At 46.1% G+C, this 16,020-nt stretch overlaps 10 protein-coding genes across 10 annotated transcripts; 5 read left to right on the top strand and 5 right to left on the bottom strand.

Moving 5' to 3' along the window:
* Window positions 1-1,029: 1,029 nt before the first annotated feature.
* Window positions 1,030-3,241, bottom strand: BDW43DRAFT_297471 (CeGAL family transcription factor; the record flags this gene model as incomplete). The annotated part of the gene is made up of 4 exons (XM_032044392.1): window positions 1,030-1,374; window positions 1,429-2,005; window positions 2,097-3,116; window positions 3,186-3,241. The coding sequence occupies 4 exons, from the start codon at window positions 3,239-3,241 to the stop codon at window positions 1,030-1,032; spliced, it is 1,998 nt and encodes a 665-aa protein (XP_031904664.1).
* A 639-nt stretch (window positions 3,242-3,880) lies between these two features.
* BDW43DRAFT_264392 (uncharacterized protein) lies at window positions 3,881-4,325 on the top strand. Its single transcript, XM_032040667.1, has one exon. It carries the CDS (start codon window positions 3,976-3,978, stop codon window positions 4,183-4,185), a length of 210 nt encoding a protein of 69 aa, XP_031904665.1. The 5' UTR covers window positions 3,881-3,975; the 3' UTR covers window positions 4,186-4,325.
* Window positions 4,326-4,720: 395 nt separating this feature from the next.
* On the top strand, window positions 4,721-5,722 carry BDW43DRAFT_264394 (uncharacterized protein). The gene is made up of 2 exons (XM_032040669.1): window positions 4,721-5,035; window positions 5,112-5,722. The coding sequence occupies exons 1-2, from the start codon at window positions 4,884-4,886 to the stop codon at window positions 5,317-5,319; spliced, it is 360 nt and encodes a 119-aa protein (XP_031904667.1). The 5' UTR covers window positions 4,721-4,883; the 3' UTR covers window positions 5,320-5,722.
* Window positions 4,721-5,722, bottom strand: BDW43DRAFT_264393 (uncharacterized protein; the record flags this gene model as incomplete). Its single annotated transcript, XM_032040668.1, has 2 exons — window positions 5,199-5,722; window positions 4,721-5,138 (listed from the first exon to the last, which is right to left on the bottom strand). A coding segment is annotated over exon 1 (181 nt), but the record flags the coding sequence as incomplete, so codon positions are not given.
* BDW43DRAFT_184486 (amidase signature domain-containing protein) lies at window positions 5,476-6,615 on the top strand. Its single transcript, XM_032038932.1, has 2 exons — window positions 5,476-5,722; window positions 5,783-6,615. Exon 2 carries the CDS (start codon window positions 5,907-5,909, stop codon window positions 6,492-6,494), a length of 588 nt encoding a protein of 195 aa, XP_031904668.1. The 5' UTR covers window positions 5,476-5,722; window positions 5,783-5,906; the 3' UTR covers window positions 6,495-6,615.
* Window positions 6,616-7,258: 643 nt separating this feature from the next.
* Window positions 7,259-8,873, bottom strand: BDW43DRAFT_264403 (replication factor C subunit 4). The gene is made up of 5 exons (XM_032040670.1): window positions 8,607-8,873; window positions 8,318-8,538; window positions 8,166-8,265; window positions 7,684-8,106; window positions 7,259-7,626 (listed from the first exon to the last, which is right to left on the bottom strand). The coding sequence occupies exons 1-5, from the start codon at window positions 8,693-8,695 to the stop codon at window positions 7,401-7,403; spliced, it is 1,059 nt and encodes a 352-aa protein (XP_031904669.1). The 5' UTR covers window positions 8,696-8,873; the 3' UTR covers window positions 7,259-7,400.
* Window positions 8,874-9,043: 170 nt separating this feature from the next.
* BDW43DRAFT_184507 (uncharacterized protein) lies at window positions 9,044-10,052 on the top strand. Its single transcript, XM_032038934.1, has 3 exons — window positions 9,044-9,699; window positions 9,762-9,830; window positions 9,906-10,052. The coding sequence occupies exons 1-3, from the start codon at window positions 9,327-9,329 to the stop codon at window positions 10,001-10,003; spliced, it is 540 nt and encodes a 179-aa protein (XP_031904670.1). The 5' UTR covers window positions 9,044-9,326; the 3' UTR covers window positions 10,004-10,052.
* On the bottom strand, window positions 9,924-11,574 carry BDW43DRAFT_184500 (protein GET4). The gene is made up of 4 exons (XM_032038933.1): window positions 11,345-11,574; window positions 10,988-11,244; window positions 10,745-10,897; window positions 9,924-10,685 (listed from the first exon to the last, which is right to left on the bottom strand). The coding sequence occupies exons 1-4, from the start codon at window positions 11,386-11,388 to the stop codon at window positions 10,102-10,104; spliced, it is 1,038 nt and encodes a 345-aa protein (XP_031904671.1). The 5' UTR covers window positions 11,389-11,574; the 3' UTR covers window positions 9,924-10,101.
* A 378-nt stretch (window positions 11,575-11,952) lies between these two features.
* On the top strand, window positions 11,953-13,961 carry BDW43DRAFT_184876 (DXO/RAI1 family decapping nuclease). Its single transcript, XM_032038936.1, has 9 exons — window positions 11,953-12,359; window positions 12,419-12,661; window positions 12,743-12,774; window positions 12,828-12,855; window positions 12,932-12,939; window positions 13,013-13,116; window positions 13,168-13,338; window positions 13,390-13,689; window positions 13,743-13,961. The coding sequence occupies exons 1-9, from the start codon at window positions 12,285-12,287 to the stop codon at window positions 13,886-13,888; spliced, it is 1,107 nt and encodes a 368-aa protein (XP_031904672.1). The 5' UTR covers window positions 11,953-12,284; the 3' UTR covers window positions 13,889-13,961.
* A 413-nt stretch (window positions 13,962-14,374) lies between these two features.
* BDW43DRAFT_297475 (tRNA dimethylallyltransferase) lies at window positions 14,375-15,927 on the bottom strand (the record flags this gene model as incomplete). Its single annotated transcript, XM_032044393.1, has 2 exons — window positions 14,375-15,757; window positions 15,829-15,927. The coding sequence occupies 2 exons, from the start codon at window positions 15,925-15,927 to the stop codon at window positions 14,375-14,377; spliced, it is 1,482 nt and encodes a 493-aa protein (XP_031904673.1).
* Between the last annotated feature and the right edge of the window lie 93 nt (window positions 15,928-16,020).

Below are 16,020 nucleotides of genomic sequence, written 5' to 3' on the forward strand. Positions count from 1 at the left end.
CAGAGGCTCGTTCTCTTTGAACCAGGTCTCCGGAGTGATACTCTCGACCACGTATGTTACTGTTTTCCTTAAGCCGAGATTGGTATGGAGGATTTCTTCATCTTAGGTGCCTTCGTTTTAGTTGCCTTCTCCTTGACGATGATTGCGTCATACTGCACCCTTGCTGGCGCAATAGCTGTCCCTTTCGTGATCGATCGAGCCGGCCGTCGTCCTACCGCCTTAGTCGGGATGAGTGCTTTGATTGTCCTTGACGCTCTGGCCGGAGTCTAGCATTCAGGCAAGACAAACGTTCCAGTATAGCGATTGTTGGATTATCCTTATCTTTTAATTATGTCTGGGCATCGTCTTTATCCTCGTTGTCGATTCTGACATCTTCAGAGATGGCCACACCCAAACTCCGTCATCACACCATAGTCTATACCATTGTCTCTATTCAGACCACCGCGGTAATAACTACACTGGTTGTGCCTCGGCTGACAGCACCAGATGCAGCTAACTTGGGCGCAAAGACCTATCTCATATTCGCTGGCTGTATATGCTGTATCGTAATCTTCACATTCTTCTTCCTGCCTGAGACGAAGGGCCACAACTTTGCAGAGATCGATGAAATGTACGATGTTGGGATGTGCTGTGCTATTAATATAAGGATTTAGTGTACATCTAGTCCGTAGAATAGATACACAAGATGTGAAAGCAACGTTAAATAGCACTATGAAACGTTAGCAGAGGCCTTTGAGCGATTGTCTTTATTCAAATGTAGTTCGATATGTCCTCTATTTCCAGGCCGGAACCCCCGTCCGCTCATAAGTTGGGTATACATTGGTACACTTGGTCTAAAAATACTATATAATCTACATCCAACCTGAATTGTTGGTTCCTGTTTCAGTGGTCGGCGGAAAGACCGACTCATGATGTTTCTTCCGTGAAGCCCGAGAGAACCCTTAACATGCCTTTAAAACGGCACACCACCGGTACGCCAAGCCTTGGAAAGGCAAGAAACCAAATCAAAGACAATAAATGGAAGAGTTGTCAAGTACCGCTGGTGGTATGCGTTGCTTGGACTTGTGGAGACCAGTTGCTATAACTATTGCACCTGATGTTCGAGGCGTTCAAAAAGGCTTTGTATCTTTCCAGATAGGGGTGATTTCCACCACGGAGGCTATTTAAAAGGAGTAAAAAGTCCTCGGCGAGGGACTGGGGTAGCGTAGCAGCGGCACCTGGGTGAATGGGCCCTGAGAAGCTTGGTGTCGAGACTCCTGACTTTGGAACCGTTTGGGTTGGGGGTGGTGCCAGAGGAAAACCATTCCCAAGAGACAGCTGAACGTTAGATGAAACACTGATTGCACTGACAGCGATGTCGTACAGCTTCTCAACCTGATTATATAAGTCATGGAAACGAACGGGTTTCACAATGAATGTCAGACTTACAAGACCTATCCCATGTGCTTCCATGGAGCTGAGTCGCAATGACTGACAAATTTTAAGAGTGTCCTTTGCAACAGAAATACAGTAGTCGAAACAAAGTTCATGATGGTCGGACGAAGGTTTCAGTAGACCATGAGTAGAGCATAGAACCCATACACGATTCTGAAGCCACTTCTTAGTGATAAAAACATCTGCACACTGTGTTTCTCTCAATCCCATTGCCGGCTGGGTGTTGCGAGTTTCTCCAGAAGCTGATTTTGTGCGTTCGAACCAGTCATATCCTTTATATCGTTCGGACTCACTAACTCGACTAAGGTTCTGATGAATAGCTAAAGCTTTCGCTTCCGTGAGCCTTTCACAATAGCCAGAGTCGATGCTGCACCGCCGGTTCCAGCAATCGACGACATCCTCATTGACGGCATCGAATAACTCCATCAAGCGGGCCAGACCCATCATTCCTTCGGCATCTTTCTCATTGTGAACTATAATCCCAGAAACAAGACTATGCGTGGCATTATGAATAAAATCATGCACAGAGCACATGCTGAAACCAGGCTTTCCCCAAAAGGTAATCGGATGTCTACGCTGTAATGCGTATGCTCTTTGTTTGATGTCAGCTAGATAAAGGATTGGTGGGGGTTAAGCACTGTGGTGTTGCCGTAAAGCCATACCTCTCTGTAATGGACAAGACCAAATAGGTCCGCAAGCGTTGGCCCTTTTCATCGCTAGGTAAATCTCGATAGGAATTTGGATCATTCAGCCCCAATGTCGCGGCAAGATCTAAAGCCTCCCTTAGACGAAGCCACGCGGCATTGTGCTGGTTACTACCAAAAAGGCATCCAAAGAGAAAGAAACTTGTAAGGACGGCCTCGATTGTCGGATTTTCGCCGAAATCAGAACAACTTCTCATCCTCGTAGCTTCTGTCATCATCAGTCTGGCCTGGCCAGCTCGGGATTGAGAGGTGGGTCGTTCATCTATCTCGATGGGTTGAGTGAGCGAGAAAGCGCACAGAGACAGTAACATCGAGCCAAACTGAGGGTTTCTACGATGTTCTTGGGATAGCATTCGGATGAACAAGGAAGACCGATTCAGCACGGGTAACGTTGGATGCAGGCGATCGAAATAAACGTCAATCCACGGAATCATGTTTGCTTCCACAATCGACGAGGGCCATAACGCTCTCATATTATTTGGCTCTTGTTTTATAACATCCACATCCGGTATAGGGGCCGGGATATTATGTGACTCTAGATTCTGTGCTTGCAGACCCGAAGAGTCCGCATCGTTTTGGATGATAGAGGGTAAAGATGTTCTTAGGTAAATATTCGTGCCCGGGAAATCGAAGATGGGCATCTGAGCATCTAGGTTATCCGGCAGCCAATACTCCACATCGCTTCTCTCGTTCCAGCTGATCGCACTGTTACTATGAGATGTCATAGACGAAGCATCTACGCCCCATCCAGGAGCAACCGCCGCTGTCGCATGAGATTGCGCAATATCAACGGGCACTGAAACTTCGCTGCCATGGATAGGCCATGGAGTCGCATCATGCCGACTTTCCTCGCATGGAGGAGGTTCTGTTTGATATGTAAAAGTATTGGAAAAGGCACTGGAATTGACTTGGTCTTGCGGCGTCTGAGGGGTTTTGCTTAACACGTGGGTCTGTTGCTGCCGGATTTGCGATACACGACTAATGAAGTGGTCAGGCCATGTAGCAACAAAAGGAGTAAGCAGCGCGGCTTAATTCCCATCAACTTACTGTCCTGTCGGACCCCGCTTTTTCTGGGGCTGAAAGAAGGTACATTCAAAGCCCATGGACACACATGCTTTACATGGTTGCGATAGACTGCACTGTATGGTATTAGAAAAGCCGGCACATCCACGGGCCATGCCATGACCGACCGCTCAACCGTCAGAAGAAAATCACTGAAGGTGGGGGATGCAAAGTAAAATTAATAACATGAACGAGAAAGGGAAATAAATATTACCTTGATCTTTCGGAACTTGCACTGGTCGCAGGCCCTTTTTGCGATAGCCCCCGATGTCTTCCTTCGGGATTCAGTCCGGATGGCACCGGTCATCGGGGTGGTCGTGGTGGCATCCGAAGTCGGATTCATGATGGCATGTTCTCGGGAACAAAAGGGGCGATAAGATGGCAGGAGAATAGGTAGTATGCGAGAGAGAAGAACAATTACAACAATATACCAGAATGGAACATCTCAATGCCTCATAGTTACCTTCCCCGGCCATCAGTCAGCTTGTTATTTAAAGAGAGCGATAGACATGGAGAGAGAAAATGAGGAAAAGTTCCCCCGTCGTGGAGGCCCCGCGTGATGAACCCACTGTAGCGTATTTGTCTCAACCTTAGTACCGTGACTTTCTCCTGAGATATTAAATGGAGAGAGAGAAAAAATAAAAAAGTGAGAGTGGGAAAAAATAAAAGAAAAAGAAAACACTTAAGGTACCTTTAATGTCTCTTTTGTAGTTTTTGTTTTGATTTTAATATTAAATTCATTTTTATTCATCCCCTCTCTCCGTTCAACTTTCTTATGATAGTCCTTGCGAAATCCGGGGTTTTAAGGTTACCATTTATCGACGTTGGTCAATTGCTTGTACTCATGCTCAGTATAGAAAGGTTACTTTGCAAGGATTTAAATACATATTTATTGGATTTGGTCCATTTATTCTTGTTCTGTTTCTGTTCAACCATTTATTTTGCCCCCTCTTTTCCTTTTCCTTTTCCTTTCTTTTTTTTCTAGAAAAAGACTATTAAATGCATAAACAGCAACATTAGCGATGGAACTAAATCTGAAAATTAAAAAAGAAAGGAAGAAGAAAGAAATCAGTAACATTATGATTCTGGTATATTGCTTTCCGACTATTCATTAGCTCCACCAACTAACGTTCCGCTGAAACGTACGATCCCGCTGTGTGGCTGCGAATCAGACCCTGTGGATATACTATTATCTGATACTAGCTACCTAATAATTCATGAGTGAATAGATATGCCTGACTAGTTTTTGATACCTACATTGATACCAGTATTATATTCCGTGTGTATATATATGTATATATTTGGTGACATCTTCAACCAAGAGTTTGTCTACCAACAATATCAATTGGTTTTTCTCTTAGGTGCTTAGTAGTCATGCCGTTCCCCGGTCGTCTCCACCGCCGAAAGGTTGCAACCCCGTTCCGGGCTTATCAGAGTTGACCCCAATAATCTTGATAATGAGTACGATAAATATTGAATGCCCAGGGGAGGCCGTCTGCTCTAGGCTTATGGTCTGTGCACTTGTTTCGGCGGTTATTTAGCGATACAGATCTCCAGTGCATCCATCTCCATAGTCTAATACACCACTCCTGTGCATAATGAATATCCCTCCATCATGGGAGCAAACTGCTTTCCGAAAAAAATCCATGCGGAACGAAACCCTAAAACCATATATGGTCTCTGATGTGGATCAGCGGCTTCCAGGAATGTTCGCGTATCCATAGCAACCCGGAAGCCCAAGAAATCGCGGATATCAACAATGTTTCTACTTTAGTCGAACAGTTGAGGAAAGGGAGATTCACTGCCGAAAATGTGGTTCTCGCTTATATCGGAAGGTGATTGCTGGGTCCCTTTGACTTATCTATTTATTTCCAATTACACGGATAAAATGGATTAATCTCACCTTTGCAGGGCCGTAATAGCACACCAACTAGTGGGGTACACCTATCAAAACATAAGATGTTATGTGCATCTGCTAACAGTGGTCGGGGCTGCTAGACAAATTGCATTACAGAAGTGGTTTTTGAAGATGCTTTGGCCCAGGCTCGAGCACTGGATAATATATTCCAAGAAACTGGTCATCTCAAAGGTCCACTTCACGGTGTTCCAGTCACGTTGAAAGATCAATTCAACATTAGAGGTGTAGATACCACCTTGGGATATGTAGGGCGTTCGTCTGCTCCCGCTACAGAGGATGCAGTTCTAGTACAGATGCTGAGGGATATGGGAGCTATCATATTGGCAAAGACGAACTTGCCCCAGAGTATCATGGTCTGTCTATTCAAATGAATTTGGCTGGAGCTTTCCATGAGCTGACCTTGGTGAAAGTGGGCTGAAACCGAAAATCCTCTCTGGGGCCTGACGGTTAACCCGCGTAACCTCAATTGACGCCGGGAGGCTCTACCGGGGGTGAAGCGGCCTTGTTAGCATTGCATGGCTCCCTCCTGGGATTTGGGACAGATATCGGCGGAAGTACCCGAATCCCACAAAGCATCATGGGTTTATACGGGTTTAAACCCACCGTACGTTTCAGCCTAGGACCGACTGTTCTAGGTGGAAAGCACAGTATTAATAGTCAACAGAGCAGCCGATTACCTTACCTAGGAGTTCCTGTTTCTACCGAAGGACAAGAATATGTCCCTTCCTCTATCGAACCGATGACTCGCAATTTAGCATCTATCATCCATGTGAGTCGGTTAGTTGCCAATGCTAAACCGTGGGAGTTGGACCCGAAATGCCCCCCCTCTTCCGTGGAGTGAGAATAATTTTGAGGAGATACAACATCGGCCCATGGTCGTCGGGTTGATTCTAGATGATGGAGTAGTAAGAGTCCACCCCCCTATCGAAAGAGTTCTCCGCGAGTTGTCAAAGAAACTACAGGCAAAGGGCCACAAAGTTGTCATGTGGGATACGTCAGATCATTCTGAATATATCCAACTCATGGACCGGTATTATACCGTCAACGGTTGTGAAGATATCTGTCGCGATGTGGCTGTCTCGGGAGAACCATTGATTCCACATGTTGAGGCGCTAGTCAGCCGAAGCAAGGCTATCTCTGTGTATGAATACTGGCAGCTCAACAAGCGGAAGGTTATACTTCAAAAGAAATATCTTGATAAGTGGAATGCGACCCTGTCTCCATCGGGGCAACCAGTCGATATTCTCCTAGCCCCGACTACATCCCATTCAGCAATTCCACACCGAAGAGCGTGGTCAGGAGACAGGTCTGGTGGGCTTTCCCCTTCGTTTCTCCTGTACTTTGGCCTTGTTTTTATAAAGTCTTTCCACTTATAGGTCGAGATACCCGGTAACTGGTACATTGATGGTCTTCCTCCTATGATGTTTATCAAAAAGGAGCCTAATAGTCTCGGATGGGTCAATTCGAGGGACATTGAGGATATTTGGAAGGCGAGGTAGTCCCCCAGCCATTCATAACCAAGCCCAACCCGCTGATTCATGTGTCCGGACTAGGATCACTTTGACTATTTCTATCGTGAAAATGATGAGTTTGTTTTCCCTATGACCATCCATCCTGATGTCTCAGGACGTCCTCATGTTCTTCTCATGCATGAAAGGTAAGTTATCCGAGCCTGTATTCTGCTATATACAGCTCAGACGCTTAAGTCAGAACAGGATCATTGAGCACATTAATAAGCACAAGGATGTGGAATGGGTGACCATGGAACAAATATGTAATGAATTTAAGAGCAAGAAAGAGTAAGGCTCCAGAGGGTGCAAAGATGCCAGCAACTCCTCAAACAAAATTCTAAACGCCTATGCCTCTCTAGCACAAAGCTAGGCCAACGACTGGTTGGTATTGTTTGCCAAACGATAGATGCCTCAAGATCTTTTGTCAGGCAAAGTTGGGCTGACTGACCGGGCAGCTACCCAGCTTCCTGCAACTTCAAGGTCTTTGCTTAGCTGCTAGATAATCTGTGGACCATCCTGTCTTTCTTTAGGTCTTCTAGATAGGAATATTACTAAACCATTCCAAGCCCTTCATCACTCGACACATTCAAGAAGATTCCCAAGTGGTCCTTGTCCAATTACGGGCCTAGTTTTAAGCTATACTCAACAGCTAAGTTGATTATCAATTTCTATGCAATGAAGAACCAATTGTTGAACACATTTGGGGGTATAACCCCTTTTCTCAACGCCTCTAAACACCATAACATGACAAGTTCCTTTCCCTCCATTTGATCACACCTTGGGGGTCTCAAACAGCTGGGGTTTCATGTTGATCTTGCAAAGCTTCGCAATACACCCGCTCAATTGGAGTAGTGATTGTACACCATCTAGAATGCGCATGTGTGTAAAGCCTATCTCCCGGATGAACTCGAGTTTGGAGTGCTCCGATAATGTCTGGATCGTCTTTGTGACTCGGAACATTGTGCTAATAATATCATGGGAAGAGTAACCCAATCCCCTATCGGGCGGTTAGTCCAGATATAGAAATGGTAACATCGCCCATCACGTAACATACCATAGCTCGTTTAAAGTCTCTAATGCTGCATCCACTTTCCCTTCCCAGCAAGCCTTAATCATTGCCTGGACTTTGATCGGATGAGGACTGTCGACAACTCGGAAGACGTTGTCGCCGCTAACAAAGCCAAATCCTGACCACGTACTCTGCAAATTGTTAATGGCCTGACGCATGTCTCCTTCTGCACTAAACACTAGGGCCGCAATTCCGTCTTCTGCATGTTCCACTTTTTCGGCGTCGCAGACCTGCTTCAACCGTTTGACAACCTGTCCATCGGTCAACCGAGCATAACGGAGGATAGCACATCGAGACTGGATAGGCTCTATGATTTTATTCGACTGGTTACAGGCAAATGCAAATCGCGTAGTAGAAGAGTAAATCTCCATCGTGCGTCGCAACGCCTGTTGAGCACCTGGCGTCATACTAAAGATCGATAAGTGATAAGTTAGGTATATAGGAGAGAGTTTTTCGTTGGTGTATACCTGTCTGCTTCATCAAGGATAATGATTTTGTGACGTCCTGATGGTAGTGTGACTTTCTTTTGGGCGAATCCCTTGATTCGGTTCCGAACAACATCAATACCTAGGATATTGTCAGCACTTACCTGCTTCTTCGTTAACAAGAAACTGCATACCTCTCTCATCACTAGCGTTCAATTCCAAGACGGCCTCCTTATACGCATTACCCAATAACTGTCTCGCCAAACATAGGATAGAAGTGGTTTTTCCGATACCGGGCATGCCTGAAATGATGACATGCGGCATATTGCCATCTTTGGCGATAATCTTTAGTCGCTCAATGGTTTCGGTGTTGCCAACAACATCATCGAGGAAGACCGGGCGGTACTTTTCAACCCTATGGGTAATTGTTTGTCAGACTTCGTTCTCTAATAGAGTAAAGTAACAATGATTGCGTTCATGTACCATGGCAGCTCATAATCTGGAGCAGCCCCCGCTGTGACAGGCTTAAGACCATTACGAGAAGCACTTGCGGAAGATTCGGCTTGAACCATTGTGCAGTCGTTTTGCTATCCCTAGTAAGTCGTCGGCAGGAGAAAGGTCGCTCGGGAAGACGCGAAAGTCGGCAAGAGACGCGTCGGGGGAAATTTGACCGATTTGGGATTAATCAAATCCCGTGCTCTCTCTGTCTCACCAAGTAGTTCTAGTTACAGTTTACTTACGGCTCTAGCGTGACCAATATAATTTCTAGACACAAACTATTGGTAAGGTAGAAAAAGCAAAAAAAAGACTCGAAGGACAGCGAATGGCCGTGGGGCTTGGATCGCGCAACAAATCTGGCCAGTTGCCAAGTGCGCATTTAGCCTATCTAGGTATATATGTAACAACTCCGCTTCGACATTCTTGTTTCCACTGTTCATTGCTACTTCGGGCTCAACTCATGACACCCTTCTTTATATATATATATTCTATTCTTACACCCATTCCAAAAAATTATTCCGATAGCTTTTGTCCATCCTCAGAAAGAGTCCATTATTATCTACCCACAACACCCCTAGCAGAGCCTGCCTGAACTTCTTGACAATAAGCTACACCCGAGCTCCGTTTCTTTTTCCAACAGAGGATACTGGGCTCACTGCATTTCTCATACTTCCCCGGTATACAGCGCTGAACATTGGTGCTACAATGGGAACGACTGTCCGCCGCAATCTCTTCCACCACCACCACCTCAGCAAACGCTCCGTGTCAGTCGCTCCCTCCAATGCCTCTGCGCAAGGTGGTACAAACGGCGGATTGCCCGGCCTCTCCTCTCATAATATGTCATCTGCGCCGTCTGAACCGAGCCAGTCGTCGAGTTCCGGCATGGTTGATGCTGGGGAGATCGTGGTGAAGGACAACAATGGTACTTATAAACTCGACATTCCCATCCTTCCGCCCGTCGTTGGGGAGGACGAGGATGAGATGGAGGGCATAAAAGAAGACGGAGCTGCTAGAGGATCCGGGGCTACAGGCGCAGATACCACAGCGCAGACGGAAATCAGCGGACGTGAAAAGGAGAGTATGTTTACGTGTCAATCCGACTATTTGCGGCTGATTACATACTGATCGCAATGAGTCTAGAGATTGAGGCAAGTCTGGTAGAGTTGATGTACCGGAACCGAAACAGACAAATGAGCAGCGAACCAGCTGGTGAGTCTTACTCTTACTCTCCATGTGGCATATTTGATCAAATTCTAAATGACCATTGTTGGTTGGTTTCGTTAGAAATCCTAAATCTTATCCATCAAAGCCTTCGCCACAAAGTGGCCTCTTTAGATGAAGACAATTGGATATACGAGTCAGAACCTGATTCGCGGTTCTAGTTAATGCCCCCATCCACTTCGCTGCATTTGTATCTTCATGTCAAGTTGTGCATACTGTTTCTGGCCCGTCTATATCATGGATCCTGCCTTCAGTTTAACTAGTCGAGGTCGGGATTCGCTGGTGGCGCTTCGACTTCCCTGGACTGTCCTCTGCCATGCGGCATCCTCTCACCTGCACTCTGGCCACCTCCGAACAACATACTTCCCATCATATCCAGCAAAGGGTTGCCCTGCCTTGGGATCTTAATACTAAAGTACTGCTCACCAATCTGAGCCAAGAAATCATCCCAGATACCGACCTCTTGAATTTGCGATGCATAGTGCGAGGTCAGCTCCTTAAAAAGGTCCGCACTGCCACGTTGGATCGTAAGGAGAAGCATGCTGATAAAATTCAATAAAGGCAGTGCGGGAAAGACTCGCACGTCGGTGCTAGCGCTGCTGACATCCTGGGACGGGAGCGAAGGATTGGATGACGAAAGCTTCGATGTGAAGATAAGGAACGCCTTATTAGCACTGCGTAAATTTCCGGTCAGGAGGTATGGAAAGACTGCGCGTGATGCATAGATCGCTGCCGTGTGTGGTTCATCATTTTCATACCACTCGTACTCGAGCTTTGCCAAAGTCTCGGCTGATTCTGACGTTCCGACAACTAAATGCTTTTCGGCGTCATAGGGTTCATGGTCTAGAGTGATTGGTTAAGAAAAGCAATGCTGTCTATCTCATCCGTATTAAGGAACAAACCTTCAGCATACACCGATCCCGCTGCGTGATGCAACTCAGGATCGCCTCTCTCCAGAGGTCCAAACCGTCCACTCCAGCCAATCATCTCCTGTATGAACCTTTTGCGCGTTGGCTCATCGGTTGGGAATTCATGTAGTAGCTCGATAAGACGCTCTGCATTTAGGCAAGGTTATCAACTTAGCCAATCCTCAACCAAATCTTACCATAAATCTTGTACGAAGAGGGCTGCTTTTCGAGACTTACTCTTTCGAGCGCGGCCTTCAGTATCATCGTCACCTCCAGTAATCACCCACCCCGCCTTCGTGTACACCTCAACGACGAGCATAATGGCCAAATCCCCTCCGCTGGCAGAAGCACCTTGCTGGGATCCAGCTCTTAAAAGCGCAGTCGCACCCCCGGCCAACAGCTCCGCCGCAGCATCGTAATTTGCTTGCTTGATATACCGCGCAGCGATGACCCTCAATTGCTGATGAGCTTCGTAATAAGCACCAGAGGCTATCCTGTAGCCGCCAAAATAATTAGCTCTTTTCTATGTAAGACTTTAACGCCGACAAGGGATTGGCATAAAAAGCAAACGCGCGGGCTTCATGATGTTCCTACTTTTCTTGTTGTCGGGCAATGGTCTTGTCGATACGTGAGGTCATCCTGCTTCGTGTTCAATGCAGGAAACCCTTCAAAGTTAGGTGATAAGAACAGGAAATAAGGGGGTGGGGGCGAAAAGACGAGTCGGACTTAATATAAGAAGATGGTCGGAAGAGTACTCGGCGAGTGGGAGAGGAAGAAAAGAAACGAGGGGTTTTGGTATTGATGAAATGATACCACTACTGAGAGTTTGGAGACATTTGGTGGGACACATTGGATGTATTATTACGGCTTAGGGACTAAACACGTCTTTTCGGGTACTACGACAACTTACTGCTCTCCATAATAACCATTATAATTAGCTGTTGAATACAATGCCTTAAAAGAAATTTAGATACCTATGGTGCTATGGTCTTTTGTGTCATGAAGCAGTGGTAGGTATCATATATCCAGTTTAAAAGCTCGTGATAAGTATTCAAATCGATTGCTAGGTAGTGACTAAGTATGTACCGGTACGCCTAGAGAACAAATACCAGTACACCGTACATTTTCATATAAGCAGGTCTGCTGTCTAGTAAAATATCACGATGTCATATTTGAGCCCTTAGAAAGAACGAAATTCCGAGGCAAAAGTTGCTTCACATTAAATTGACAATTTATAGGGCGCTAATCCCGTTTTGGGGCGGCCCTCAATGCCTGAGGTTAGCACTCCGTGGATACTGTTATTCTAACTGCTACCGTATATTATCATCACACTCCGCCTCAACTGTACAAAGAAAACACAGCTGCTCCTCTTGGCATATACTACCTCTGAAACTTTCAACCTTGATTGCAAGCATTGCCAATTGTTTGCGCCGCCTATGTCCTTTCCTCTACTTCCTCATTCTTGTGCGATTTATTGTTCCTTGCCAATTCAATCACGTCAGATTAAGATATTTAGAAAATATCATAAGGAGTTATGTATCGGAGCATGTTTGATATACAGCCTATTGGTCGCTTCTATGGCTCCAACACCGCTATCCGACGTCCAAGGGTAGGTCTGATGAACCTTTCTGCATGGTTTTCCCATTCGGTTGTATAAACATTGTGCAGGAGATTACTTGTTTTTCATATGATGACCAGCACACTTTTCATCTGGGAGACTCATCCCTACGATACTACTATCCACCAAGTCTTCCTGCAGACTTGAACCATGGTTTCGATACCTTTCAGAAGCTGGACGATTCAGCAGATGAGCATCTAGATGCTCTGCTAGAATCCATGTTGGCTCTAGAAAAGGATACGGGGAAGAAATGCGAGGCCGACATCGTCACCTGGAGAGGAATGATGACCAAAGTATGTATGCTTCGCTACTTATCCGGCGTTAAAGTTCCACTTTTAGGCCCCCGAAGCTAACTAACGCTGACATCTATCCAGATCCTGACTGCTCCATTTGATAATTTGAACGGGTATGTATAGGTACTGACTGCCGCGATATTGCTCCCCACTCAATCATGTCTAGATTCGAGATGAACGCAACAAGATTTCAGGTGAGTCAATTTTTCTTTCCCCTGTCTAGGGCGTATCTACTCCTTCTTTAGGAATTCAAAGCTAACCGTTCTGCAGGGCACAATGTAAGTGTTTTTTTTCTATTTTATTGTTGTTTGTATAGCTAAGCCAGCTGCGCATCTTCTAAACGGTACCTAGCTTTATTGAGGAAAACAACCTCTACAAGAACCAGCAAAAGCAGCTACAGAAGAATCAAATAATGCCCCCAGGGCGGCCTTCTCAGGCCCTAATGGCATATTGGGGTACGATATAAGTATTTCCGTCACTATGAAGCTGATAGTTGACCGAATCAGGATACAAGTTCGAAACATTATCTCTTCTTGACAAGCCATGGGACCCAGCAACACGTGAAGAGATCGAATCCCGGGATGAGCTGGTTGTAAACAACAATACCCAATACTGCTCTATTGTACGCACTGGAATAGGTCAGACGCGACTATTAATTGCTGGGGAGGTTGACGCTAGTATGAGAAAGACCGGAAGTTGTCTAAACGCGCATGCTAATTACTCGACAGTCTGGGACTGCAAACCTGACCGAAAAGAAGACCCTATTCACTGGGTGGAACTCAAAACATCTGCCGAAATTCAAAATGACCGGGACATGGTGAAATATGAGCGGAAACTGCTGAAATTCTGGGCGCAATCATTTTTGCTTGGTGTTCCTAAGATCATTGTAGGTTTCCGCGATCAGTATGGTATCGTCCGTCGTTTAGAGGAACTTGAAACTGCCAGCATACCAAACAAAGTCAAAAGAACTGGTAGGGGCACCTGGGACGGAAACATCTGCATCAATTTCACCGGCGCATTCCTCGAGTGTATAAGTTCCCCGAGCTTTTGGTATCCTTGAACTCAGGCTGATCAGCTTTAGGGTTAAAATCTACTATCAACGGAGAAGGGACGTGGAGAATCCGAAAACTTGAGAAATCATCCGTCATCGAAGTTTTCAGGATTGAAGAGAGTGGGACAGGCGATATAATTTCACCGTCATTCTCAGCCTGGCGATCAGCAACATGAGGTTCGCTAGCATTATGTTATGATTTTTGGCTCCTTTGTATTCCAGGAACCTGGTCGATCACATGCACATTTTCCCGATACACCAGAGTATCAACCAGTTCTAAATAGAACCTAATTGTGAAGCTGGGATGCCACAACCGACCGCCTAGCTCTGAGAACTGTGCACACACTTCATGATGCCGGACAAACACACAATCATAGATATATTCTTTTCGCAAGGTATGACTCCATCCTTCGGTTGCTATGGTTAGAGAGCTAGCCAAGGAAGCACTTTGACATTAAAAAAAGCAGATAGTGCGGTAGTCTAATAGATATGAGCTCAAGCTACGCTCGGGTCCAGAGGAGCCTTGGGTGACCTATATATTCTGTCGCTCCTACTATTTATATTTTGTTCAAGGAATATAAGACGTTATCATTGCCGACAATCAACCGAGCTAAAACCTCGATGATTTCGCTTGGGTAAATGTTATACACCATGGGTGGTATTTATTGAAATAGGTCTGAGAGGGAGTTTTGTTCGTCTGATGATTCACTACCTTTGTCACGAGAAATGCTTCGTGTACTCTCTCTTCGTTCTTGTAGAAATTCTTCACGCTCCGCTCTCTTAGCTATGGCTTTGAGGACCCTTTTATGACTATGGCCGTTGAGATGAATGTGCCACTGCTCTTCGTTTACCATCGTTTTGCGGCAAATTCCGCAAGTGAAACATTTCGCCGAGGAGCCTGCATCCTTTTGCGACTGGGCTTCTTTCGCACCCAGAATAGTACTTGCGAGCTTTGAGAGGGACTTCGGGTCCGGAGCAGATTCGCCTTTAAGTAAGGCCTGAGTAAGGAGCTCTGACGGCTCAGTGATGCATTCCCTCCACTCTTCAACGTTCGTGCTATCTAGAAGGTAAAGGATATGTGTCATACCGGCCTCTGCAAGGGTTCTCCATAACTTGTTTCGAATCCATTTGACCTGCGAGACCGAGTACTGACGGGTAGCAATCTTGATAGACTCAATACATGATTTCTTGAGGGCCTCTAGTTCTTGAACGCTTAAAGAACTATTATGTAGCGCTTCAAAATAGGGCGCTAGTTCTTTAAATCCAATGGCAACCCAAACACCCCGTGTCAGATCGATGCTAGCGCCCTGAGTCTTTTGTCCTCGGATATAATCTGACATTATCTGTGCTTCAGCCATCAGGCCTTGTTCAATCATCACATCCACTCGTTTTTCAAGTCTGGAGATCAGAGTTTCCTTCTCCGAATGAACCCAAAAAACCATGGTTGGGAACCGTAGCTGTCCCTCGTTTGCGGTAGGGTCACCATTGGTCATGGCTGCCTGCTTCGAGCGTTTTTGTTCAGCGTACACTTCCGATGCAGGACGCCCCGTTTGAAAGTAGATTTCTAAGGAGCGACGAATTTTGCGCGTTTCGTTTGGATGCCATCGATCAGCCATGGCTGGATCGACCTCTCTCAATTTCTGCAACACCACATCTGTCGGCGCATCGAGGATGGGCCACTTCGTAGACGAGTCCTCTGATTCTCCATCGGAACGTGCACCTGCGCCCTGGAATTCGTCCGACCCCTCTCCCACTAACTGGTCTTTAAACAATACGGCTTGCGTGTAGTAATGTGTGCCACCCACAAGAATCGGGAGCCTTCGTCTGGAATGAATCCCCTTGATAATTCGAAGACATTCGCTTTTGAACAACCCCACACGCCATGGTTCCTCCCCCAGCTCAATACAGCTGATTAGGTGGTGCCGTATACCGTTCCGTTCGTCCATTGGAATTTGATTCGTGATGATGGGGAGACCGCGGTACATTTGCATCGCATCTCCATTGATGATTTCACCGTTGAAACGAGAGGCCAGGTCCACTGCAAGCTATCTGCAGCCATCAGCGATTATATCCCAATGTAATTATCAGAGTAGGTCTGTTTCATGCGATAACCCACCTTTGACTTGCCAGTGCCCGTGGCACCGACGATGGCTATGAGGGGCTGCATGCTGAACGGGCGTCTGGAAAAGAAAGGATACCGAAGAAAAATGCGCATGAGAGAATATGAGAAGCAGCACTTAGCATTTTCCGTCTCCGGCAATCCCTTTGCCCGAGAGAATCGCGACGACGCTAACTAAGGACCGAAAGA

This window comes from Aspergillus alliaceus (genome assembly GCF_009176365.1).
Source record: "Aspergillus alliaceus strain CBS 536.65 unplaced genomic scaffold BDW43scaffold_5, whole genome shotgun sequence".
NCBI classification, from domain to species: Eukaryota; Fungi; Ascomycota; class Eurotiomycetes; order Eurotiales; family Aspergillaceae; genus Aspergillus; species Aspergillus alliaceus.

Bases quoted from the DNA above. Each gene is read 5' to 3' on its own strand.
- BDW43DRAFT_264392 (XM_032040667.1), top strand. From the start codon at position 3,976: ATGATAGTCCTTGCGAAATCCGGGGTTTTAAGGTTACCATTTATCGAC.
- BDW43DRAFT_264394 (XM_032040669.1), top strand. From the start codon at position 4,884: ATGTGGATCAGCGGCTTCCAGGAATGTTCGCGTATCCATAGCAACCCG. The intron at 5,036-5,111 runs GTGATTGCTGGG...TCACCTTTGCAG, and splicing joins GTTCTCGCTTATATCGGAAG to GGCCGTAATAGCACACCAAC.
- BDW43DRAFT_184486 (XM_032038932.1), top strand. From the start codon at position 5,907: ATGCTAAACCGTGGGAGTTGGACCCGAAATGCCCCCCCTCTTCCGTGG.
- BDW43DRAFT_264403 (XM_032040670.1), bottom strand. From the start codon at position 8,695: ATGGTTCAAGCCGAATCTTCCGCAAGTGCTTCTCGTAATGGTCTTAAG. The intron at 8,266-8,317 runs GTATGCAGTTTC...ACAATATCCTAG, and splicing joins GAACGCTAGTGATGAGAGAG to GTATTGATGTTGTTCGGAAC. The intron at 8,107-8,165 runs GTATACACCAAC...ATCGATCTTTAG, and splicing joins ATCCTTGATGAAGCAGACAG to TATGACGCCAGGTGCTCAAC.
- BDW43DRAFT_184507 (XM_032038934.1), top strand. From the start codon at position 9,327: ATGGGAACGACTGTCCGCCGCAATCTCTTCCACCACCACCACCTCAGC. The intron at 9,700-9,761 runs GTATGTTTACGT...CAATGAGTCTAG, and splicing joins CAGCGGACGTGAAAAGGAGA to AGATTGAGGCAAGTCTGGTA. The intron at 9,831-9,905 runs GTGAGTCTTACT...TGGTTTCGTTAG, and splicing joins AATGAGCAGCGAACCAGCTG to AAATCCTAAATCTTATCCAT.
- BDW43DRAFT_184500 (XM_032038933.1), bottom strand. From the start codon at position 11,388: ATGACCTCACGTATCGACAAGACCATTGCCCGACAACAAGAAAA. The intron at 10,898-10,987 runs GTAAGTCTCGAA...GCCTAAATGCAG, and splicing joins TGAAGGCCGCGCTCGAAAGA to AGCGTCTTATCGAGCTACTA. The intron at 10,686-10,744 runs GTTTGTTCCTTA...CAATCACTCTAG, and splicing joins GGGATCGGTGTATGCTGAAG to ACCATGAACCCTATGACGCC.
- BDW43DRAFT_184876 (XM_032038936.1), top strand. From the start codon at position 12,285: ATGTATCGGAGCATGTTTGATATACAGCCTATTGGTCGCTTCTATGGC. The intron at 13,117-13,167 runs GTACGATATAAG...TGACCGAATCAG, and splicing joins GGCCCTAATGGCATATTGGG to GATACAAGTTCGAAACATTA. The intron at 13,339-13,389 runs GTATGAGAAAGA...ATTACTCGACAG, and splicing joins TGCTGGGGAGGTTGACGCTA to TCTGGGACTGCAAACCTGAC.